This window comes from Rattus norvegicus, chromosome 1 (assembly GCF_036323735.1).
Source record: "Rattus norvegicus strain BN/NHsdMcwi chromosome 1, GRCr8, whole genome shotgun sequence".
Classification (NCBI taxonomy): domain Eukaryota; kingdom Metazoa; phylum Chordata; class Mammalia; order Rodentia; family Muridae; genus Rattus; species Rattus norvegicus.
This window is the reverse complement of record NC_086019.1, coordinates 144369497-144395350: the sequence shown is the minus strand read 5'-3', so window position 1 is coordinate 144395350 and position 25854 is coordinate 144369497. Positions and strand designations below refer to the sequence as shown.

Here is a 25854-nt window from a genome sequence, read left to right as displayed (position 1 = left end):
CACAAGGACAGAGTGACACAAGGAAGATGTGTGCCAGCCCTGATACTATGCCAATTCTACCTACAAACAACTTTAGAATTTGGGTAAAAAGCAATGTGGAAAATGTCATAGACCCAGGCACCAGACCTCCATGGCCAAAGAACTTCAAAAACCAAATTCAGAAAAAACAGTCCTAGCCCAACTCAAGCACGCTAGGATAAACAAGAACATGGAAGCCCCTAGGAGAGGGTGCTGACTCTGCTCCACTCGACTCATTACAAGAAGAATGGAACAGAGAAGGTAAAGGTAAGAAGCAGAAGTGACTGATGGTGTGAACGAGAATGGCCGACGGGTCATAGATTTGAATGTTTGGTCCTCAGGCAGAGGCCCTACTTGAGCGGGATTAGGATGTGTGTTGAAGTAGATGTGGTCTAAATAGAGAAAGTGTGTCACGGGGGTAGGGGTAGGAGCTTTATGGTTCCAAAAGCCCAAAGCAGTTCCAATGGCTCTCTCTTCCTGCTATATGCTGGTCCAGATGCAGCCCTCAGCTATGTGTCCAGCACCATGTCGGCCTGCCTCATGTCATGCTCGCCCATGATGATAATGGATTAAGCAGCTGACTGTAAGCCAGTTTAACTGTACAGTTAAATGCTTTTCTTCTGAGTTGCTGTGGTTATGGTGTCTCTTCACAGCAATAAAACCCAATCTAAGACACTTCCTCTTGGGTAAGTTCTGTATCCTTCTCGCTGTTCTTCTGTCAACCTGATACAAGCTAGACTTGTCAGGGAAGAAACTCAATTGATCAAATACCTCCATCAGATTGCTATCAGACTGCCTATAGGCAAGACTACAGGGCATTTTCTTATTACTGATTGGCATGGAAGGGCCCAGCCCTGGTAGACCAGACTAGACTGTCTCTGCTTCTCAACTGCTAGGATTAAGCACATGCACCACTACATGTCTCCTTTTTTAAGAAAAACAAAACAAATCAAATCAAAAAAACCAACAACAAAAAAACCAACTATTTATTTTTATATATGTGAGTGTTTTGCCTGTGTGTATATGTATATATGTGTGTAGCATGTGCATGTCTGGTGCTTCTGGAGGTCAGAGGAGGATGTCAGATCCCCTGAAATCGAAGTTATGGGTGTGTGTGAGCTACCATGTAGATGCCATATCAAACCTGGGTGCTCTACAAGAACAGCAACTGGAGCCACCACTCTAATTGCTGATTAGTCTTCGTTATGAAATGAAGAACAAACTAATACACCCTGACTCGGAACCAAGTAAAGGAGTATTTAGCCAAGTCACGAAAGGAGCCCTGGAGATGGCTCACTGGGTAAGGGCACTTGCTACACAAGCATTAAGGAAGGACCTGAGTTAGACAGACACCTCAGCACCTATGTAAAAATGCTGTGCATGGCTGTGCATGAATGGAACCCCAGTGTAGAAATGGGCAGATGCTGGAAGTTTGCTGACCAGCCAACCTAAGCCAAACAGTGAGCTTCTAAACCAAGAAGACCCTGTCTCAAGAAAATAAGAAATTATAAGCTCTTTGTAATCTGATACACAGATCTCTCTCTCTCGATCTCTCTCTCTCTCTCTCTCTCTCTCTCTCTCTCTCTCTCTCACACACACACACACACACACACACACACACACACACACACACACACACACCAGTCTGAAGGCCTTTCTGTTTTTAAAGATGAAGTCTTACTACATAGCCCTCCTGCCTCCAGCCCCAAAATATTTCAACCACAACTGTACTAACACAGCTCGAGGCTGCCTTCTTAGAGAATCTGCTAGCAATACCAATAGGGCAGTAAAGGTAAGCACCAAGTCCCTTTAAAACAAACCACGTATCTCACCAATATGACCAGGAAGCAGAGTACACAGAAAGAGTAAGAATAAAGTAACTCACTCCTCGTCTAGAGTTGGGATAACATGGATGAAGGAGAGAGACCTCGGAACCTCTGCATGGGGCCTACATGCCTACCCACTCTCCTTTCCTCCTCAGCTTTGCCTCTAGCCTTATCTCCAGAGAGGTTTTGCTCAACAGTTCTGTCTACTGAGGAGTAGAATGCTCTCAGAAAACAGACTAAGGGACAAACATAGGGATTCATGTACCCCATCCCCAGGTTCTCTGGGCACTTGCCAAAACCATGTTACCATCTTCAAGAGGCCTGAAAAAGACCACTCACCTAAGCCCTAACAGGCCTGAATTTGGACCAAACTAACTGCCAGTCTGAGTACAAGTGGAACATGGAGCATGCCCAGAGAGACAGAAACTGTTTGTCTGTTGAGAGTCTTGCTCTGGTCTCAAATTCACGATCCTTCTGCTTTAGCCTTCTAAGGACTACAATTACAGCAAGTACCACGGTCCCCCGGCTACACTTGCTGGGTCTTCAGGCTTTCCCCACGGGTATGGGTAGGATTATCTTCCCAAATAAGAAACCAAGCACTCTGTATTCAGGTAGGATGCTAACCATTAAGCCAGATATCCTCTTCTAAGACTATGAGTCTACCTCTACTCCCATACCAATGGGTTCTCTCCCGTCCCCATCATGGGACCAGTCCCCAGATGAGCCTGAGGCGCAACACCTAACAGTGTGATGATCTACTTACTAGCCCCTCGGTTTCCTCTGTTGTCCTCTGGAAATGTGTAGCCAGGACCATATAATCTCTCATCTGCTTGTGACATTCAGGACATTTGGTTCCATACCGGATGAGCCTCACTGGGTCTGGGTAAAGTGGCAAGGCTGGAATTACAGGGCTGGCATTGTCCAAAGTGGGGCTGGGTTTGGGGGAGGAAGAAGCAGCTGGGGTTGCTGGTGCAGTGGAGTTCACAGGAGCCGCCACAAACATCTGGTCCGCAGAGATGGGCTTCACAAGCAGCTGAGAACACTGCATGACGAGTCCCTTGCTCTTGTGGTCACGGGCATGCCGAAGCAGGCTGCACTTGTTGAAGAAGAGCAGTGTCTTAGAGCACAGTGTGCACAGCACCTCGATGTGGACACTCCGCCGGCTGTAGTGCTGGCTCAGGCTCTTCTCTAAGGCAAACGCGTCTCCACACTCCAGGCAGCAGTACCCACTGGCCGGCACATGGATTCTGCTGTCTGCGGGTGGGCTGAGATTTGGCGCATAGAGGGGCACAGGGTTAGAGCTGTGAAGGACCTTGTTGAAGACCTCCACAATTAGAGGGGCGGCCTTTTTCACCTGGTGGACCAGGGGCACTGTCATTTGCGTGACCTGAGGCTGGCTCCGTCTCTGTGCTGAAGACTTGGCAGTCACAGAAGCAGCAACACTGTGGGGGACCAGGTTCAAGTTGGCCAAGTGCACAGCTTTCGGCAAGAGACTGGCAGGGGCCGGAGTTGATGCCTGAAGTGCTGTGCTCTGTTGCTTCTTGCTTGCCTGTGAGTTCAGGGCAGATCCTTTTGGGACCCGGGGCCCAGAGGTGCGGCAGGGAGACAAAGAGTCACTGGTCTTGTTGATCATATTCTCACCCCCTTTTCTGTCACCCTGGGGGCTCCCTGAATCTATGCCTGCCTCAGAAAAGTGCTCTTCCACAGGCATGGCTGAACCTTCATCCCCTGGCACCTCACTTGGAACCTCAGCACTTGTGCCCCCTGCAGGTGACTCACTTGGGTCATCAGGGTCTGGCAGGACCCTTGTAACAGTCCGTTTGATTTCCCCTGATGATGTCTTAATTGTTTTGATTCTGACTTTGGGAATTGCTGGTGGGGAGCTGGCAGCCACAGAAGGGGACCCTTTGCTGCTGCTGTCACTGCAGATGCTCCGAGGGCTATCTGATGGCTTGATATTTTTTCTAGTGGCCTCTAGAGGGCTCCGGGGACTCTTTGGTGACTTGGGCATTTTGGGGCTGCCTTTAGAACCCTCTTTAGTGGGCCCTGAGGAATCCTTTATGTGACCAGGCTGATCCTCCTTGGTGACATTGGCCACCCTTTTGGCCTGTAAGGCCACCAAGGCTGCAACACAAGAGGATAGCTTGGAATGAGCTGGTTTCAGACGCTGCCTAGGGGGGACAGAGGAGCAAGCACTAAGCTCTGGAACAAGCTTCTTGGGCTCTCCAATACTGTTGCTAGGGTGACTATTGAACTCTAAAGCTTCCCCAAAGAACCGACTGGAATCCAGATCTTTGTGAGGCTCCACCACCTTCTGCCCACCCTGTTCATGCTCCTGCTGGCTCTCTAAAGGCAAGGGTTCTGGTTTGGGTTCTTTCTTACAAAAGTGATCAAACATGTGTAGCTCTGGGACTGGGAACTTTGCCAGAGCTTCCAGGACTGGGCCTCCCACAGTCCCAGGAGGAGGTGGGAAATAACTGTCAGAGTGCTTGGACTTTATCCCAAACCCATTATCTTTGACAGGATCCTCAGGTTCTGGGCTAGAGATTGGGCTGAACTGGTTGAAGGTGGGTAATGGCTCCGACTTGGAAGGCTCTAGCTTACTCGTGAAACTCCTAGCACTGTCTCCATTTATAAAAGTAGAATCAAACTTTCCACAATGGTGGGAGTCTGGGGGCAGGTCTGAACCCCGGAATCCATTATGTAGGAGACTGGGAGTAATGTGGTCTTTCTCTGCTTCAAATGACTCTTGGCGGCTGGTGTTCTTGACAATGACACTCACAGCCGGCACATCTGGGACTGATCCTGAGTGAGACAAGGACACATTCTCATCCATGCACATGCCTGAGGACTTCAGGGGACTCTCATTCTCCTCACTAGGAGTCTGGATGGCCTCCTTTGCATCAAGACTTGTGGGATCTGGGATGTCAAAGGCCGCCAGAAGATCATCAAAATCTGGGGTTTTCATATCCCCCATGGCTGGATGCTGGCAAGTGCTATAAGAAAAACAAAGAACAGAGTCAATGACCACCAGGGCCTCTTTGCATTGTCTTACATCATCTGTGTTGAACACCCATGCTACTAATGCATGCCTGCAGCTGGCTCAGCCCTGCAAAACCCCACCTTCCATGATAAGAAGCCACATACCTGAGTCTCACCCTAAGGTTTCCTGCCTGCTGAAGAGTAGAAAAGGCTAAAGAGAGAAGCTTCTACGCAGTGACAAGCTTGCCTGGAAGGTCCTCATTTCTGGGTGGCCCCACGACCAAACAAGAGGATAGGATGTCCTTCTATCCAATAGGCCATCCCCCAGGTCTCCCCATCACAACTGCCCTCACTACCTGTATCTTACTAGCATGTTCTCCTTCTAGGTGGCTCACATATTTCTCACACACACACACACACACACACACACACACACACACACACAAATATCAGGAACAAATGGTGCCTAGAGCTCTCTGCAACTGCTGCCAAGAGTCTCTGAGAATCTTTACTGAATATATATATACAGATTCTCATATTCATATACATTCTCTCTCTTCTCTCTCCTCTTCCTCTCTCCATGCTTTCTGCCTCCTCTTCCTCCTCCTCTGTCTTTTTCTTCTGATTTTTGAGACAGAGTCTCTCTCTATAGCACTGGCTGTTATGGAACTCAATATGTAAACTAGGCTGGTCTTGAATTCACAAAGATTCACCTGCCTCTGTCTCCCAAAAGCTGGAATCAAAAGTGTGGGCCAGCACACCCAGCTGCTGCTGGTGCCGCTTCTATTAAAACAAGTTTATGGGGGTTGGGGATTTAGCTCAGTGGTAGAGCGCTTGCCTAGGAAGCGCAAGGCCCTGGGTTCGGTCCCCAGCTCCGAAAAACAAAACAAAAAACAAAAAAACAAAAAAAAAACCAAGTTTATGTATATGAATGCTTTGCTCCCATGTACGGCTGCACACCATGTGTGAGCCTAGTGCTTCTGTAAGTAAGAAGGGGACATAAGATCCCATTATGGAAGGTTGTGAGCCACTCTGTGGATGCTAGGAATCAACTGGGATCCTTTGCAAGGACAACTGCCATTAACTGTTGAGCCATCGCTACAGCCTTTCATTTTAACGACAATGAAATAAAAATAGAAAACATCACGAGATAAAGATCTATCATCTAGGGGTTGGGGATTTAGCTCAGTGGTAGAGCGCTTGCCTAGGAAGCGCAAGGCCCTGGGTTCGATCCCCAGCTCCAAAAAAAAAAAAAAAAAAAAAAAAAAAGATCTATCATCTATAGTCTTAGAGAATTAACCTCAAGGCTGAGGGGATGGATGCTTCCACCTGGGTGCTAGAATCCACAGAAGGACTTTGTCAGTCTGATTCCAGGACCACATACAGTGGGAGGGCCATGTGAAGCAGACGTGTGGGGAATACTGATAATCCTAGCACTTCAGAGGAGGATCAGAAGTTCAAGGTCATCCTTTCTCACATAGAAGATTCAAGGCCTAGGGAGAATGGTTAAATATTTGACTATTACTTAATCAACAACAACATGGTCGATAATCTACACAGCAACAAAGAAAATTATTTGTAACTTAAAAAAGACTAATACATGTATCACATGATAACAATATATATAACATTAAGTATCTGTTGGAGTTATGATTGAAAAGAGAAAACTTTAGAGTAATGAAATTACTAGCAAGTTATTTCAGTTATTATGCACATATGTTGCACTAATAAATTGCTTCTCTAAAACTTAAAAGGGAGAAAAAGAAGAGAAGGATTAGAAGCACAGGGGAGGCAGGCGGCATGGTGAAAGTGTATCTCCTACAGGTCTGCAGGTTTGCTTTCTCATCACAACCACTCACGCTCCAAACCACCACAAAGTGCATCTCCCTGCCTAGAGTTCTCATGGAAACGAGAAAAGCATATCCCTCCCTTTGGGAAGATATCCAGTTATGGATAAGTAATATAGCAATTATAAACAGGGTCAGCAGACTGCCTCACTAGAGTGAGATTAGTTTTAAACTGAACAGATATTTATCTCCTGGACTAGGTGTTGGAGTCCATAAACAACAGGCCGATACCAGCATCCCAATGCCAAGTGAACTGATGTGCCTGCTGGGCAGCATTACTATGCCTCGGGGACCCTTGCTTCAGATGCCCCCTCCCTCCCTTTCTTCTGCCTTCCAATGCCTGAGGGGAGAAAGCTGAAGAAAGGTAGGACAGATTGGTCCTTCTGCAGTGCATGTGGGAGAGGGCAAACAGTGGTTGATATTAAAACATTTGCTGGAGCCCAGTGTCCTCCAGAAAAGGACAGGGATTTGATGAAGAGATATTACATCAGAACAAGTAATATTCTCTGTAACTTTAATTTTTTAATGGCTATTTTTAATGATTTTTTAAAATACTTTAACTTCTCTTTTAGCCCAACACCCACCAGTGGAAAAGACAGGATATGGGGTGTGGACCTGTTTAGAAATGGTTCTTTGGAGCAACTCCAATATGTGTTGTCTGAAAATAGGCAGTTTAGTTCACAGGATAGCAGCAGCAGCTCGATCCCCTCATAAACACTAACGGAAATGTTAGCAGTCCAGATTGGTAGAGTGGGGTTAGCATCAGGGGTGGCACAACCTAGCAGAAATAGCCAGGCCTCAGCCTGGGCTTGAGTCGGCAGGAAGGACCAGTGCCAGTAAGAATGCTGGGAGAAAACAGTTCTCGGCTGTGCCTCCCTTTGCTTAGGGGGCAAAGATCAGTGAAGATGTGAGAGCAGTAAGCGTTCAGCTATGTAAGTAAGCCAAGCTCAGCCCTCATCACTGTCTGTCCCTTTTATGTGCCCTCCAAACATCACATGTCCTCTATGGGGCTTGTCTCAACATGTAACTTGTCTCAGCTGACTTGACTCTGCCAATCAGCAGGCGTCTGAGGAAGCAGTGAGAAACCGTAGCACACCTTAGCACAGTTCGTTGATGGGTTTTTACAATGTGTGTTGTTAGTGAAGAACCTTTCATCACGTGTCCTTTTACGTGCTTGTTTTAGTAGAACATCCTTTTACCTGTGTTTTAGTGAAACATTCTTTCACGAGTCTGTCTTAATTAGCCTTTCATCTGTGTCCACTCTAGCTAAACATCCCTTCCCTTGTTTGCCCGAGCAAAACACCATCCAACACAAGTGACTTTCCAAAGAACCCTTAAGTTTCTACTTTAGTTTCCCCACAGAAACTCATCACAGGTTTGCACAAAATGATCAGACATAAAATATTTGCTAGAGAGTCAGCTAGTGCAGGAGCGCTGGTGCACACCTACAGTCTCACCTCTTGGAAAGACTGAGGCAGGAGGATGGAGAGAAGGCTGAGCTACATAGCAAGACTTTGTCTTAAAAAAGAAGAAAACAAAGATAGGTATGGTGGCAAATACCTGCAACCGTAGCACTCTGGGAAGTGGAGGCTGGAGGGTCAGGAGTTCAAGGCCAGTCTCAGTTATATATATATTTTTTTCTTAGCAGGGCAGTGGTATTGTCTTGAGTCAAAGACAGCATGATCTACAAAGTGAGTTCTGGGATGGCCAAGAGAAACCATGTCTCATCTTGAAATAAAAAAGTGATACTCCCAAGTGTTATAGAGTTATAGTAAAAATAAGTGGTAAAAATCATGTAAGTAATAATTTATATGACCTGTTAGAAGAGCTATTTAACAATGCATAAGCTACAATTAAAACTTCCTCTAGGATCTGCTAGTTTTTTTAGGAAATTTTACCAAATACTTCAGTAAGGAATAAGAAACATCTTAATTTTGAATGGGGTCTCACCAAGTCTAACTGACCAATTAGAATTCTTTGAGAGGTAAAAATAATATATAATTTTATGACTATAGCAAAATAAGCCATGAGCAAAATCCTACCTAAACACAGCAACTGAGCACCACAGAATCCGAGGGAATGTGCACCATGTGTCATTTGTCCACATGGGTGTGACTGTTGTTTTTCTAGGCAACTACCAAAAAAAAAAAAAAAAAAAAAAAAGATGACAATTCTAGTTTAATGCTTTCATAAGCTCCCTAGAGCGATGGATCTCAACTCATGGGATTATCTGCTATAGTTTGGATCTTAAATGTCTCCCAAAGACTGCTGTTTTGAAGGCTTGGCTGCCAGCCATGACTGTACTGAAAGATGATGCAGCTGAGGAGAAGGAAGTCAACTAGCTTTTGAAGGGGATATTGCATTCCCAGCCCCTTCTTTTTGTTTCACAGAGGCCATGAGTCTCTACCACAGGTTGTCTGAGGCCCAAAGCAACAAGACAAACTGATCATGGACTGAAATCTCAGAAAGTATAAACCTAGAAAAAACAACAATAATTTAAAAAAAAAAAAAAGACAAAACCCAAAACACTGATTTTTTTTTGAACCATGGTCTAACATTATACATTTAGAATATTTAGAATAATGAGTTTGAACAAAGCTGTTCATAAATAAAGAGGTCTCACGTACTGACTCGTTTTATGTCAACTTGGCACAAGCTAGAATATTATAGGAGAGGGTACCTCAATTGAGAAAATGCCCCCACTAGATTGGTGTATGGGCCAGCCTTGTGGTACATTTTTTTGACTGATGATTGATGTAGGAGGGCCCAGCTCACTGTGGATGGTGTCATCCCTGGGCTGATGTCCTGGGTGCCATAAGAAAGCAGGCTGAGGGCTGGGGATTTAGCTCAGTGGTAGAGCGCTTACCTAGGAAGCGCAAGGCCCTGGGTTCGGTTCCCAGCTCCGGAAAAAAAGAACCAAAAAGAAAAAAAAAAAAAAAAAAAAAAAAGAAAGAAAGAAAGCAGGCTGAGCAAGCCATGAGAAGGCAGTAAACAGCACCCCTCCATGGCCTCTGCATTAGCTCTTGTCCTGACTTCCTTCTGTAATAGACTTATAAGCTATATGGGGGAATAACTTTCTTCCTCAAGTTGCTTTTGGTCATGGTGTTTACCACAGAAATAGAAACCCTAATTAAGACAACTGTATATCAGTTTAGAATAGCCCCTTAAAACACAGCATCGCTTTTTCATTGCAAGTTCAAGGCTTGCCCAGACAACTTAGTAAGGCTTTATCTCAAAATAAAAAGCAGAAAAGGGGCTTAGGGTGGTATTCAGTGGTAAAATATTTGCCTAGCATGTGCAAAGCTCTAATTCAATCTCCAGTACTACAGCACACACGGAAGGGAAGGTGGGCGGGAGGCAAGCCAGTAGAAGGAAAAGGTCCTGAGAAATGAGCCTAGAGTTACAAAACACACGTGAAGGGCCACCAAAATGATTCAGCAGGCAAAGGCACTTGCAGCCAAACATGCCCATGTGCACACACAAAACAGACAGAGAATGGAAGCCAGAGATTAGAACAATTTCAATTTAGAGAAATAAAGATTTGGGGGAAAAAAGACTATATAACAAAAATGGAAGTCTGTTCATCCAAATAACAGGAAAGGACAGCATTTTGCTTTTAAAATAAAACATGTAGACAACTACAAGATGACTCAATAATCAGAAAATACATTTGAGTTCTATATAAGTAAAACATATACAGGGTTAAGTACCTGAACAGAAGAGGACATGCCTAGCATGGATAATGGGTTCAATCCCAAGCAATATACACACAAAAAGCCATGTGTGTGGGGTGTGTGTGTGTGTGTGTGTGTGTGTGTGTGTGTGTGTGTGTGTGTATGTGTAAACAAACATTAAAATCCAGAAGGGAAAAGAAAAAGAAAAAGAAAGGCTCTAAATAGTTAAGAATAGACTTGACACTGAATGCATGGAATTTTTTTCTTCCCTTTGCACCAAAATGTTCAAATTAAAAACAAACAAACAAACAAACAAAAAACAATCTTATTGAGGTTTGGTCTTTTGCTTGTATTGTAATGCTAAATACTGGCCCCCAGTGCCCGATTACACACAGGGATGAGAGAGTCTGCACGTACCCAAGTGACACACCCGAGTGAAGCTATGTAACCTTCTACCCCAAGTTAACCCTGATTGGTGAATTAAGATGCCTACAGCTAATAGCTGGGCAGAAGAGAGATAGGTGGGGTTCGTGGGTTCCCAGGCTTTGGGTCTGAGAAGACCAAGAAGCCCAAAAAAAAAAAAAAAAAAGGGAGAGAGGAGGAAGCTGCCAAGGAGTAAGCTAGAAATACATGACTAGGAGAGCTAGCCAATTGGAATGAAGAGCAGTCCAGATAGAACATAGCAAGTCATAATTCAGGGTTATTGATGGGAAAATAGATTATAATGGTATAGAGGGTAGATGTCTGCCCAGCTCTATGCTGATTAAGATTTATTATAAAGAATGAGGGGCTGGGGATTTAGCTCAGTGGTAGAGCGCTTACCTAGGAAGCGCAACGCCCTGGGTTCGGTCCCCAGCTCCGAAAAAAAGAACCAAAAAAAAAAAAAAAAAGAATGAAAGTTGTGTGTTTTTTGCCTGGTAACTGAATGATCAAACATAGGATAGAAACCCTCATTTGAGATGAAATAGTTTCAACAACAATTTCAGGTAAAATGACTCAGCAGGTTAGGACACTTGCTGTCATACCCGACAACCTTGATTTTATTCCTAGGACCCACAGAATCAATACCTACAAGTTGTCATCTGACCTCTACATACACACTAAGTGCCTAAGCGTACATTCACAAAGTAAATAAATAGAACAAATTTAAACCAGACTGTGGTGGAACATGACTTAATCCCAGCACTCAGGAGGCAGAGGCAGGTGGATCTCTGAGTTCAAGGTTAACCTACCTGATCCGCCTAAATTTGCCCAGCTCTTTTGTGCATCTAATAACTTTCTATTTAAGTATTGACTCCTAAGGTAGATAAACAGACCCTTCCATATACAATTTGCAAGTCTCCTAGACAGAATCTAGACTTGCTTACAGGTCAAGTAACCCAAAATCACAGATGTTCTGAATGATGGGAGTTTCATTCATGAGACACCTGTTGCTCAACCAACTTTAAAATAAAATAAAACAAAAACCCAAGAAGTCTCAGCCTTAGATTGGTAGATAAGAAACAGCTGTTTCTATAGACACAGACAGGCATGGGCATTACACAGGATGTGAACATTGAAGAGGACCTCCAATAGCCACTGTAGACTGCTGCTGCTCTGCCTGTAAAGCATAAAATTAACAGGGGCCAGCAAAATAGCTGAGCAGGCAAAGGCACCAACCGCCAAGCTCAAGGCCCAGAGTTCAAGCTCCAGAACCCACATGGTGGGGGGTGAGAAGCAACTCCTACAAGTTGATCTATGCCTTCCGTACAAGTACCATGGCATGTGTGCACATACACACAAATAAAATGTAATGCACGTAAAATAATAATAGTAGCAGTGATATTAACAACATGCAAACGACGGAAACAGATGCTCAGGCTCCAGGCACAGCAATTCTGACTCAAAGCTTCCTAGTTTCTAGAACATTGTCCTAGTCCAACACTTAATGCTTAAAAAAACTAAGACTCAGAGAGGGGAGTTTATCCACAGGTTACAAAGGCTTATTTATATTTATGGAGACATAAAGCTGAAGGCCAGGACTCTACTGTAGAGCTCATACCAGCACTAAGGGCACAGAGTTCTTACACACGTCACCCTAGCTCCAGTGCTTTCCTTACTGCCTCTCATGGCATATTCTCTACCTTTATCACTCTTGTTTTCAGTAACGTGTTTGCTTTCCTGCCTTCACAAGCCCTTGGTAGGAACTCATTAAATTATTAATTGGCACTTTTAGATTTGGCCCTATACTTGGATGTCTGACAGAGACCTCACATCTAATAGATCTAATAGCAACTTTTGATTTCCTCTTACACGCATCCTTACTCAGAAAATGATACTGCCAACCTTCCAGGTGCTGTAGCCAATTTTTTTCCTTCTTACCTCCCACCTAACCCACAAGCAAATACCATGCACCATACTTCAGCAACAAACAGCATCCATCACTTTCCCTGGATTCTGCCTGGCCTGTAACAGCCATGGTCAACAGAACAGCCAAATGCTGCTGTGAAAATATAAGTCAGATGATGGCCTCTCAACCTGCTCCAACAGCATCTTGTCTCATCCTGAGTTGATCCAGTCTTCTTGAAGCCCACACAGCCTGCTGGACCTCACTGGCACGTCTTCCCCATAAGATTCTCTCATACCACGTCTGCCATAGCACCTACAGATCTCCTTACCATTCTTCCAGCATTCTGGTCATGCTCCTGCCTCAGAACTTGTACCCTTCCTACTTTCTCTAATCTATAAGACTTTGCCCACCTGATGCATACCAATAATTCCATAATCAGGAGGCTGAGTTGGAAGCCAGCCTGGGCTACACAGAGATTCAAGATGAAAAGACAATGAAGAGAAGAAAAGAAAGATTCTTGTTATGGGTCTCTGTGGGCTTCCTCGTGTCCTACCAATCGTTGATCTATGTATATGCTCTTCATGATCTCCTCATCCCTAATCTCCAGCCCTTTATTCTGCTGTTTTCCATAGCACTTATGACCACTGAATATATGGAACATATATCTATTTCCTTATTTGTTTAAAAACCCTACTGTGTTTACTAGAAGGTGACCCACCATTAGAATGTCACTAGATCATTTGTCCAGAGTTAAATTATTCAGGGATAGTCAGAAACTCTCAAGCTTAATATTTGACAAATATGCAACATGTTTGTGTGTGGTTTCTAAGACTAGAGGTGGGGGCTGGAGACTAAAGGCAGGGTACTATGCATACTGAAAATATGCTTTACTACTTCTCTACCCTAGCTTCTGAAACTCTCATAAAGAAAGACTCATAAGGAAAGGATCTACCTGGAGTAGCCTTTGTGAATCGTGGATCCCTACAGAAACTGATTAAGTCTAAGTATTTCATCAGTGAAAAATACCTCCTGGTCTAGTCCCAGGATCATCCCAGACATCTGAGGGTGAGAACAGTGAGAAGCCAATGGAGATGAAAGACTAGCTCTAAGACTAGGACCTAGGACCCAAGAGGAAGATGCAGGTTGATCCTGAATCATAACAGGATACAGATCTATGAAAAGACTAAGTCCCATTAAATTATGTATTGTAAAGGTGCTGCATGCTGTGTGAGCCTTACCACAATAACGCTGGTGTGTTACAAGAAAATGGAGAAGGGACTGAAGAGAGTGCTCAGTGTAAAAGCACTGGCTTTCAGAGGACCCAGGTTTGATTTCTATTTGACCCAGGCTCACAACTGCCTGTAACTCTAGTTCCAAAGGATAGAACACTTTCTTCTGGAGTCAGAGGATACCACATATGGTATAGAGATACACACACAGACAAAACACCCATGCATATAATAGAATAATAATCAAAATTTAAAAGAAAACAAAATAGAGGTGGAGGGAATAAGAATTATCCAGACTATAAAGAAGACTGAGAAGCAGAAAGGAGGCAGGCAACAGAGTCATAGAGCTGGGGTGCAGATAAGATCTGATACATTGTAATCTGCACTTACTCTACCTTGCCTTACTTGCAGTGGTCAGTAATACCTGGGCCTCCACTTGTGAGAACAGAATCCAGACACTTGAGAGAAAGGAGACAGTACTCTTTGCTCACACACTGCCTTAAGGAATCCCTCCCACTGAACTTTATAAAGCATCGTGCCTTGGTTGTAAAAACTCCTCAAAATTAAGCAGGAAACAAAGAACCTCAAACTTGCTAGAAACAAAATCGCCATTCCTGGGAGGAGAAAGTAGCCATTCTACAGGACCACTGAATCCTGTATCTCTAGTGTCACTGGTGGTTCAGAAGCTGTCCCTTATCGACCATAAGCAAACAAGAATTGCAAAGATTTGAAAGCTGAAATGTTACAGGAACACAAAGACACACTGCTAGCTTTGAGATCTCTGTGGCTGGCACCAGTGAAAGTAGGGGCTTTTCTCAGCTGCCCCGACACACACACAGATGGTCCTAGCTTACAATGGGATTACGCCACAGGAAACCCATTTATTTTAAGTTGGGAATATAAATAAAAGATGTAACCCTAGGGTTGGTAAGACAGTCTCTTGGGTGAAGACTGCCAAGCCTAACAACCTGACTTTACTCCTCTGAACCCACATGATTAAAAGAACCAACTTCTCCAAAATTGTCCTCGTCGTCTTCATATACACACTATGAGAAGTACAAGCACACAAATTAAATAATATTAAATTTTTTTAAATTTTATAAATGACCAATCATCTTGGTCATTTATACACTGTCAGTGTCTTCAAACACACCAGAAGAGGGCATCAGATCCCATTACAAATGGTTGTGAGCGGTGCTCTTAACCACTGAGCCATCTCTCCAGCCCCTTGCTTTGTTTTTAGTAAGCCTGATGTGGAGGTACATGCCTCTAACTCCTTGTGGGATGGAAGCAGTATTTACTTTAAGCCCAGCTTGGACTGTGTGAGACCGTGTCTCAAAAACAAACAAAATATATGATACCTAGCCTACTTATCTGGTTTGAATGTATCCTTTACAACTCTTTTTTTTTTAAAGATTTATTCATTTATTATATATAAGTACACTGTAGCTGTCTTCAGACACACCAGAAGAGGGCATTGGATCCCATTACAGATGGTTGTGAGCCACCATGTGGTTGCTGGGAATTGAACTCAGGACCTCTGGAAGAGCAGTCAGTGCTCTTAACCACTGAGCCATCTCTCCAGCCCCCTTTACAACTCATATTTAAATTTAATGACCATGATGACAGTATTAAGCAGGTAGGACTTGATTTTTCTTCCTTTGAGGTTCAGAAAATGATAGAAGATCTCACATAGCCAAAAATGACCTTGAACTCCTCCTAACTCTTGCTTCTACCCTCTAAGGGCTAGGAATATATGAAGTCTAGGGGGGGTCTCTTGAGAGGAGACTAGGCCTTAAGGGTTCTGCTCTCATGAATGGAAAAATGGAGGCAGGAATGGTTCTTAGTAAAAATGGGGTTCAGCCAGAGTTCTTTGTCTCACATACATGCCTTCTAGTTCATATCATACAGCACAGAGGCTCCCAAAAGAGATGGGATGTGGCTCTTTGACTTTGGAATTCCCAGCCCCAAGAACATGAGCCAAATAAATTCTTGCCTACACGATTCAGTCCATGGTATTTCTCTTACAGCAACAGAAAACAAGATGGAAAACAGCCCCGCCAAGCAGCATGGACTGACCACACAATACATTGTACCGTATGGGTAGTTAATCTATGTGACCTCATGGCTAGCTACCAGAAACTGTGGCACACTGCCACTGCCCAGCAAACAGCCAGAGGACAATGAGAATCCAAATTACAAGTTGTGTCTCTACTGAATGCATATCACTTCCATTCAGACCAGAAAGTTAGGCACTCAATGTACCCTTCCCTTTCCTATCCTTCCCTATTCCCTACTCCATGTGCTATCAATCATATCCCTCCCTCCCTCCCTCTTTCAATCATCTCTCTTCTCTCTAGAGACCTAGATGGTCTCTTCTTATTACTGTTCAGCCCTAAGGGCAGTCAGCCTCTGCTCTAGCCTTAATCTGTAGCAAATCGGCCCCAGCTAAAGGAGCCTCTCACCAACATCCAGCTGTATTCACCAGTGTGCCCCTGTAATGTGCCTGTTGCTCTAAGACAGTGGTTTTTGACCTGTGGGTCCCAATCCCTTTGGGAGTTGAACAACCCTTTCACACGTGTCACATATCAGAAATCCTACATATCAGATATTTACATTATGATTCATAACAATAGCAAAATTAGTTATGGAGTAGCAATGAAAATAATTTTATGGTTGAGGTCACAACAACATGAGGAACTGTATTTAACAACCACAGCATTAGGAAGGTTGAGAACCACTGCTCTAAGGAAATACCAGGAAATATGTCCAATAGTATATCACTATGTACCTTTCTAACATCAGACAAAATGGAACAGTCAGGGTTCTTATGCTGGCTGGCTGCCTAGACATGAACCCTGTGGCCCCTGCTAATAAGGAAACTGAGGCAAGAGTACTTGAACCCAGGAGCTTGCAGCTAGCCTTAGTAAAACAGTAAAAGCCTATCTCAAAAAGAGGGGAAAAGCCCTTATCTTACATATTTTTTCAAACACATAAAGTGAAACACTATATTACAAGTATAATGATATGATACATGGGATTTGCCTCAAGAATAACAAAAACAGGAGAATGACACAGGAGGGCACATATGAAACAAGATTGGCCATTAACTGAATGATGCTTTTAATCAAATTATTTTCTACAACACATAGGTTTCAAGAAAATAGTCCTTTGCCTCCATGGGTCAAACCAGATAATCCTGAAAATTATATCCATCAGGACAGATTGTAATAGTAATAATAAAGGGAAAATAACAACTCTTGGTAAGAATGTGTGAAACTAGAATCCTCGTGCATTGCTAGAAAGAATATAAAATGGCATTGCTTGCTGCTGGGTGGTGGTGCAGGCCTTTGATCCCAGCACTCAGGAGGCAGAGGCAGGATCTCTCTGATTTTGAGTCCAGCCTGGTCTATAGAGGTAGTTCCAGGACAGCCAGGCTACGCAGAGAAAGGGTCTTGAAAAACTGAATGAATGAATGAATGAAATGAATGGAATGAATGGATGGTATTGCCACTATGGAAAATTCCTCAAAATTTTTTTTAAAAGAATGCCAAATGACCCAGAAATCCATTTCTAGGCGTATGAGCCAAGCATAAGAACACAGACCGTTAATATCACTATCAAGGGGCTAAAGCAGGAAAGTCAAGTTCAAGGCTAGCTTAGGCTATACAGCAAGATCCTGCCTCGAAATAAACACATTCATTCTCCCCCTCCAAGGCCTCAAAATATTTACATGTTCCTTCACAGCACCCACATTTACAATATCCAAAGGTAGGGCAAACTCACGCATCTATCAATGAATGAACTGATAAACAAAATGCCAAATACATAAAAGTGGAATGGTATCAGCCTGAGAACCAGGGATTTAATAACTCAGTGGTAGAATGCTTGCCTAGCTTAGAGACAGAAAGGAGAGGAGGAGGGCAGGAGTGGGAGAAGACAAGAAGATTCAGACACACCACAATATGAACAAATCTGGAAGACATGATATTAGGGACAATAAACAAAGACAAATATTGAGTGATTCTATTTACATGACATCCCTAAGGCAGGCAAATCCATACAAAGAAAGTAGAATGAAGGTCGCCTAGAGCGGAGGGACAGACAGGTGTTGTCCAAAGGAACAGAGCTGGGTGGTGGTGGTGGTGATGGCTGCATGACTGCAAGTTACTTAATACCACGGTACATTTAAAACTAGGAGACTTTGTAGTATTTTACCACCAAACAAAAACCAATGAACAATAAAAGCGTTCTTGTAGCCAAATTCAGCTCTTCAAGGCCAGCTCAGGTCAACCTAAACATCATACCTTAGTGAGGTTCTCAAAACAAGGGTGTGGTGAGCGTTGCTGGGGAAGTATAGCTGCGGAGAAAGGACAAACTACCTACGCACATCGTCTAGAGTCCAATCACCACCTATGGAAAGAAGAAAAACAAAATCTTTGTAAATGGGTTTAAAGATAAATGTTAAAAGGAAGGAAGGAACTTAAGAAAACTAGTAACTAGTAACAACTACCCCAACAAGCCTGAGGAAAAACCTCTAAGTTCAAAGCCGGTCCCAAAGGCTTAACTTCCAGCCCCAGACCTGCTCCCCTCTACCTAGCCCAGCACGGTGGTGAGAATCATTAGGGGAACTTGTATAAAACTTACTTGCCACCAAGAACTGCCTGTAGCTGCCTATGTCCTTGCCTATATCCTGTTACCTACCTTTCCTGAAAGGTTTAAGAGCTTGAATCACTACCAAATTTAGTCATGTTTTCTTATTAAAGGGTTTCATTGCTCTTGTTGGGTTTTTTTTGTTTGTTTTCTTTTTTTTTTTTTTTTTTGGTTCTTTTTTCTGGAGCTGGGGACCGAACCCAGGGCCTTGCGCTTCCTAGGCAAGCGCTCTACCACTGAGCTAAATCCCCAACCCCTTGTTTTCTTTTTTAATAAGACACGTCAGTCTAGGGAGTAAAAATGTAACAGTAGTTTCCAACCCCAATAAGCCTGTAGAAAGCTATATGTCAAGACTGGGCAGATAGCGTTGTACAAGCTTATTCCCCAGCTATGAAACCCTTTGCTACTTGTAGTTTCTTCTGGCCACATGGTTTTGTTCCATCTTGCTTCCTCCTCCGCTTCCACCATCCCTTTCCCCCTTCCTCTCTCCACCTGCCCCCATTTCCTAAGACCTCCCAGCCCACTTTTCTCCTCCACTATTCAATCACAGCCTTTATTTGATCAGTTAAAATGGAGAAAAGGTTCACATGAGATCACCAGAGTACGTGACCAATCGAATGTTCATTTGGGGTGGGGGATGGGAGGAGAAACACCTCTAGAGGAAGCAGAATTAACATCAGAATACAAACATCAGGCAATCCATAACCGAAAGAGGAAGGAAAAGGTTTCATCTCTTTAATTTCTTTTTTTGTTTTCTTCCAGGCCTGACCAGGAAGTCGCTAAGTAGCCGGGCTGGCCTCAAACCCATAGAGATCCTCCTACCTCTGCCTCTCAAGTGCTAGAACTAAAGGCATGCATCACTATGCCTGGCTTTTTCTTTTTTTTCTCTTTCTTTTTTTTTCTTTTCTTTTTTCTTTTTCTTTTCTTTTCTTTTTTTTTTTTTTTTTGAGATTTTATTTATGTATGAGTAGACTGTAGCTGTCTTCAGACACACAAGAAGAGAGCACTGGATCCAATTACTGATGGTTGTGAGCCACCATGTGGTTTCTGGGAATTGAACTAGGATCTCTGGAAGAGCAACCAGTGCTCTTAACCACTGAGCCAGCTCTCCAGCCCTGGCTTTTTCTTTAAATATGCTCCTTCTGCCCTTTGCTGTCTCAAACAAACAAAACATGAACTAAAAGAAAGTGTAACATCAAAATTAGGACAAAAGCTAGAGGCTGAGAGCTGAAAAGGTAAGAGTAGGTGCTGGGTTATTGTCCGGTGGCAAATAAGTTCTGAATGCACCTGGTTATTCACTCCAAGTGAACCTTAGTGCCTCGAGCCATGGGTCTCTGGCCTATTAACCAGAGCGCCTCTGGTGTGAATAAACAACCTGGCTGCAGAGAAGGGGCTAACAGACTCACGGCCTTACTGACCCAGGTTGGCTGTTTCTCCCAAGTCACTGAAATCGTAGACTCTGAGTTTGATGTAATAACTCTGCCCTCATCCAACAAGAAACTTAGCAGTAGGTGGACCACAACTAGCACTCAAAGCTCTCAGGCTCCTGCCTGCTTCCAAGACCAAGGTGCCCTTGGACTAAAAGCTCTGAAGCTTCTAGGCATTTTTCCCACTTCCCAACATTGCATAAATTTTCCTTCAGTTTGGTATTGAGACATTGATGCTCTTGTCATAATTATGACACACCTTAGTGTTGTAAGACCAGGATTAGAAATCATTGTTCTAGTATATCTTTCTAGATTAGAGGGTTTTTTTTTTTCAACATCAGAAACATAAAAGCCTGTCAGAGATTCCAGGAACTCATTACATTTAAGCCACTCTACAAATAAAGAAGTAGAGGTCCAGAGGTGAGGTAATCAGATCGGAAAAGGTAGACAAATTGAAAAGAATTTTTGTTACCTGAAAGGTTCCCAGCATCCCTGACAAGATCACAAGACCCTGACCTAAGGCCTTCCATCACAGGGCCTTCCAACACCTGCTCACACTAACGACTGCACTCCACCCAGTGTACTCACCTAGCCACTGGATCTCTATTCAGTGCTAAAGAAAGGGCTTATCTAACCTTTAATCAGTAATTCTCATCCTGGATGAACTCCTGACTCCAGTTCAGACCAATTGTGCCTCAGTCTCTAAGGGCCTGCACTCACCTTTCTGTCTTCTTAAGCACTCGGACCTGCAAGGTGTTTCCATTTGCTTTTCTCTCCATGTTGATTACCTCAGACATATGCACAGCAAGTTCTCCATCAGATCTCTTTCCTCATCCACTAACCATCTAAATTCACTCACTCTGTCTGTGTGTGTGTGTGTGTGACAGAGAGAGAGAGAGAGAGAGAGAGAGAGAGAGAGAGTGAGTGTATAAATGGAGGTCTGAGTAGGGTACCTGGGAGTCCGCTCTCTTCCTTTATCACATGATCCCAGGAAGGAAACTCAGGTCATTAGGCTTGTCTGCAATTCTTACCCACTGAGCCATCTCACCAGCCCTAACTTCTTCATTTAAAACAGAAATCTGATGGGCAGTGGTTCAACACCTTTGATTCCAGCACTCAGGAGGCAGAGGCAGACAATTTTTGAGTTTGACACCAGCCTGACTTACAGAGTAGAGTCCCAGGATAACACAAAGAAACTGTCTCAAAAAAAAAAAAATTAATGAATTAAAATAAGAAAGTGAGGGACTGGAGCGATGGTTCAGTGATTAAGAGCACTAGCTACTCTCTCAGAGGATCCAAATTCAAGCACCCATTGCGGCTCACAGCCACCTATAACTCTAATTCTAGGAGATCCAATCCCATCTTCTTGCCTCTGCAGGCATCAGGGTCATATATAGTGCATAAACATATACACAGGCAAATATCCATGTATAACAGAAAAAAAAAAGAAAGAAAGAAACTCAGAGCTGGAAATGTAGCTCAATAGTATAGGCTTTGTCTAGTACATGGGAGACCCCACGTTCAACACCCAGTATTATCAAAGACAGAAATCTCTCCTTAAATCCACCAACCCACTTGATTTCCTTTTTGTACTTTTCACCACTTCTCATATTCAGTACTTTCTTGTTTATTGACAATAAGTCCCTAAATTCCTAGGAAATAAGATCTATAAAGGGAAGAGTTTAATCATGTTCTCTGCTACGTTCCCAGTGCTTAGAATAGTGCCTGGTATACAGCCAATCTGCACATCAGAACCACCAACCTCAAACCATGACTTGCACTCAGGAGCCTGAGACAGGACAGGGGCCTTCCAAGTTTGAAGGCAGCTGCAACATAGAGACTCTATCTTTAATTTAAAAAAAAAAAAAGCCTAATAAAACAGAAACTATTTGGAAATAAGTGTTTCTAGTCAAATTAATCCCTTTAAAGGGCTTGTGAGTCAGATAATCTGTCCTGAGAAACAGAGCCATAGAGACTGAAAGGAAGCAATGGAACGAGTGGATTTCAGATAGAACCCTAGTGTACCCAGAGCCATAAGATAAAGGATTGCTCGACCAGGCAGGGACCTGTTCTCAGCAGACCAGAAAGAACAAACAGGATCTTCTCTGGGGTGACAGTCCGAGAAGAGACCACCGAGGAGGTGACCCCTACTCACCACCCCCCATCCACCTAAGGCAGCCTCTGGCTTCCTACTTCCTCTTCACACCTCAACTGCTTCAGAGGCTTGTTTGATACCATGAAGATGTCCCAAGGTTGGGGCACTGCGAGCCTTTGTCAGTGGCTATGGTGCAGATGTACCCCTGTCATCATCGAGTCTCAGTGACACCATTTGTTCCCTCCCAAATCTGCCTTCTGACCTGTTGTCTCACTCCTGACCACCTCTGGTCTTTCCCTATGGCATCACTTTGTGTGACTCTGAGACTAATTCCCCTCAAAACTACATCATCACGTGATTACTAAGCTCAAACAAAACAAACCTAAAATAGTTTCTTTCTGCCTACCACCTCAGATTTCACCAAGGCGAGGCTTTCCAGAAGCCTCAGAATCTAGGCCTAGACCAAGTCCTCTGATCTGATACTGCAGCAGCTGCTGCTTCACCTCCTCAGGACACCTAGCCACTGCCTTCCCTGTTACATCGCTAGTAAGAGACCAGACTGGAGACTAAACAGACTAAATCATGTCCAACGTCTACTCCTACCAAGAGCAATCTCCTTCTCCTCAGAGAATCTCTTCTTCCTTCTTTTCATCTTCCAGCTTCCAACTCTATTCCCACGCCATCTACATCATATGTACACTGCATACATATGCACATACATTCATTCATTCTGCAATGGTATTGCCAGTTGTAGTAGTTCATCAAGGTAACCTAACACCCAGGAGACAAGGCAAAAAGGCTGCAGTAAGCTTACGGAAAGAGACACTGGGTCATGACAGGGATTCAGAAAGTCTTTTTCAACTGTAATTCCTATTCCCAAATCAGAAATTGGAGAGAATATATCTTCAGTTCTGAAACAAATGGAAGAGCAGTGTGGATAAGGAGAAGTTTTAGGCAGATGAGCAAACAGAAAAGTCCTGAAGCAGGAGCAGAGGGAACGGATGAACAGGAGGTAGATGATGAAAGGCCACTGCAAAGACTTCTGCTTTTAGCATTTATGCTATTTTTAATTATGTGTATGTGTAGGTGTCTCTGTAGGTAGGTGCACATGTGTACAGGAACCTGAGGAAGCCAGAAAGGTATCATGCAGTCTGGAGCTGGAGTATGAGTGTTTGTCAGGTGCTTGTCCTTTGCAAGAGCAATATGCACTCTAACCACTGAGCAATCCTCCAGCCCCTAGGACTCAGGGCAAGGGATGATACAGTCTATACTTTATGAGAGATCTGTTTTCTCCTTAAATAATCCTCAAATCCTTCAACTGAACAGTTATTAAAAAGGGGGTGGAGAAATAATCAAATTCCACCTCTATTCCAAAGCCTTCAAATCTAATGTCAAATACAGTTTACCCTTTGACCCTGCCAATAATATCAGATAGGCCAGGTATCAGAAGAAAAGGTGGCTTAGAAGCCTGGGACAGGGAGGCAGTACTGGCTCACACCTTTAATCCCAGAATTTGAGAGTCAGAGGCAGGTGGATCTCTGAGATTGAGGCCAGCCTGGTCTACAGAGCTAGTTCCAAAACTTCCAGGCTACAAAGAGAAACCTTGTCTCACAAAACAAACAAGCAAACAAACAAAAAACTACAACATAAGATAGCCATGAAAGTTTCTAGCTGAGTATAGTAACCTTATTTCTATATTAGGTACCCACTATGTGCCAGACTTTGCTTCAAAACAGACTGTTCCTGTCCATGTTTGGGAAACTATAGTCCTAGCACGTGAAGGTAGAAGCAGAAGAATCTGGAATTCAAGGCCAGACTCAGCTACATAGAAAGTTTAAGGCTGACCTGCTCTACAGGTTACCCTATCTCAATACCAAAATCAAAAAAGTTTCTTTTAGGGCCCAGAAGATGGCTCAGTAGATGAGAACACTGACTGCTCTTCTAGAGGATCCAGGTTCAATTTCCAGACCCCAAATGGCAGCTCACAACCATCTGATTTCCAGTTCTACCCTACCCAACTCCCAGGTAGTTTACTCTTTAATGATAAACTACTAGGAGTATAACATGTCCCAGGAGGTGTAAATAATTTTTAAATTCTCTCTAGGTTAGAAATGCGAAAGTAACGGCATATAATCCTGGAGTGCAATGAAGTAGGCTTTTATTTTGTGAGTGGGGCTCCCAGTCAGAGAGCACAGGGTCAAAGAACGGCGACTGAGTATGTAGCTCAGTGATAGAGTGCTATCCTAATGTCCAAAAGGCCATGGATTGAATCCACAGCACCAAAACCAATTAGAATTGGGTGTGATGGGGGAGCAAGTAATGAAAATGAAGTTATACGACTGCCACCATGTCCTTCCAAATGGTGTCACTCTATTCTGGTGCCAGAGGTAACCAGCCACCTCAAATGAGTGGCACATAATCACCTTCAGAAAGAAAAGCTCATGCAAGAAACCTCAGGTCTAGAAATAAAGTGTTCTGTCTGTAATTGCTTGCAGAGAAAGCTCCTAAGCAAAGTTCATCTCACATGATTTCTTTATTCCTATGAAACACAGTGCTCTGGGCTGGGCCATTGGTAACACTTGACTGTACCTAGACTAGCAATGATGTGCAGGTGCAAAAAAAGCTTCTACCGGTCTTGAGATACGAGTAAAATAATCTTGTGCTAGGTATGATCAGAGAGGCTGAGGCATGAGGACTGTGAATTCAAGGACTCAGAGTTGCACTAGGGACACATGGTGAAAGTTGGTCTCAAAACAAACAAGGAGCTTGGCGTGTGATGTATGAATATAATGCCAGCACAGAGGCAAAAGAACCAAACATTCAAGACTGGCATATACTACAGAGAGATTTGAGGCTAGCCCAGGCTATACGAGACCCTGTCTCAAAAAATAAAAAAGTAAAAAACTAACCAGTTATGCTGGTACAAGTTTTTAATCCCAGCACGAAGAGGCAGAGGCAGGTAGATCTGGATCTCTATGAGTTTGAGGCCTACCTGGTCTACATAGCAAGTTCCAGGCCAGCCAGGACTATATAGATTGACTCAGTCTCAAAACAAAAACAAAAACAAAAGCAACACACACACACACACACACACACACACACACACACACACACACACACATGCATACACGTACAAGGTTAAGACAGAGAGCCTTTCCTGACCAATCTAAACAGCTGTTTGGTACCCATTCCAAGGCTTCTCTCTCCTCTGGAATGACAAAGCTGGGGCTTAGTTTTGTTTTCAGACTTTGGGATAGGATGGGCTGTAGTTATGACCAACCCATACTTTCTAAATTGATTGTTACAATCAATTTGTAACATGATTGTACAATCACCTTGTCCTTTGCCTTGTACAAGTTAACACCTCTGACTTGATTAACTGAATTGGCAGAAAGGGGAATGTTGTAAACTTCAGCAAGTGAGGGTGTAAACATGAAGCCACAACCAACCCCGCTGGCTCCCACTCAGATAGTCCATGATATCCCTGCATCCAAAGACACAAAGGAAAGACAGTTCCACCCCACCCAAAGGGTCTAAAAGCCCCCAGAAAGGCAGAGATCCTAGGAATGCATGCTAAACTTACACATGAACCCAACTCTCTTCCTTTGCAGAGTCTTACATTCCAAGACTCTATACCCTCAAGACTTCTGGCATCTTGTGTGAAAAGGAGAGTGAGCCCAGGAGTCTAAGCAGAAGACAGCCCAGACCACAGTGGAAACCAGGTCACATCAGAAACAAACGTATCTTTTTTTTTTTTCTTCTTTTTCTTTTTCT

General features: G+C 43.6%; 1 protein-coding gene across 4 annotated transcripts in view; it reads right to left on the bottom strand.

Annotated features, from left to right (window-relative positions):
* Window positions 1-25854, bottom strand: part of Zfp592 (zinc finger protein 592) — a 56460-nt gene that overhangs the window by 16336 nt on the left and 14270 nt on the right. Inside the window, exons 1-2 of one of the 4 annotated variants that reach the window (XR_005501949.2) lie at window positions 8716-8738; window positions 2608-4840 (exon numbers count right to left, since the gene is read on the bottom strand). Coding sequence is in view for 3 of the 4 variants with exons in the window: in XM_039105592.2 (XP_038961520.1) it covers window positions 2608-4821 (2214 nt within the window). In the remaining variant the exon portion in view is untranslated. Of the gene's footprint in view, window positions 1-2607; window positions 4841-8715; window positions 8739-18212; window positions 18325-25854 lie in introns of those variants that run through there. The other 3 variants (XM_039105592.2, NM_001106272.1, XM_039105598.2) reach the window with 3 other exon arrangements.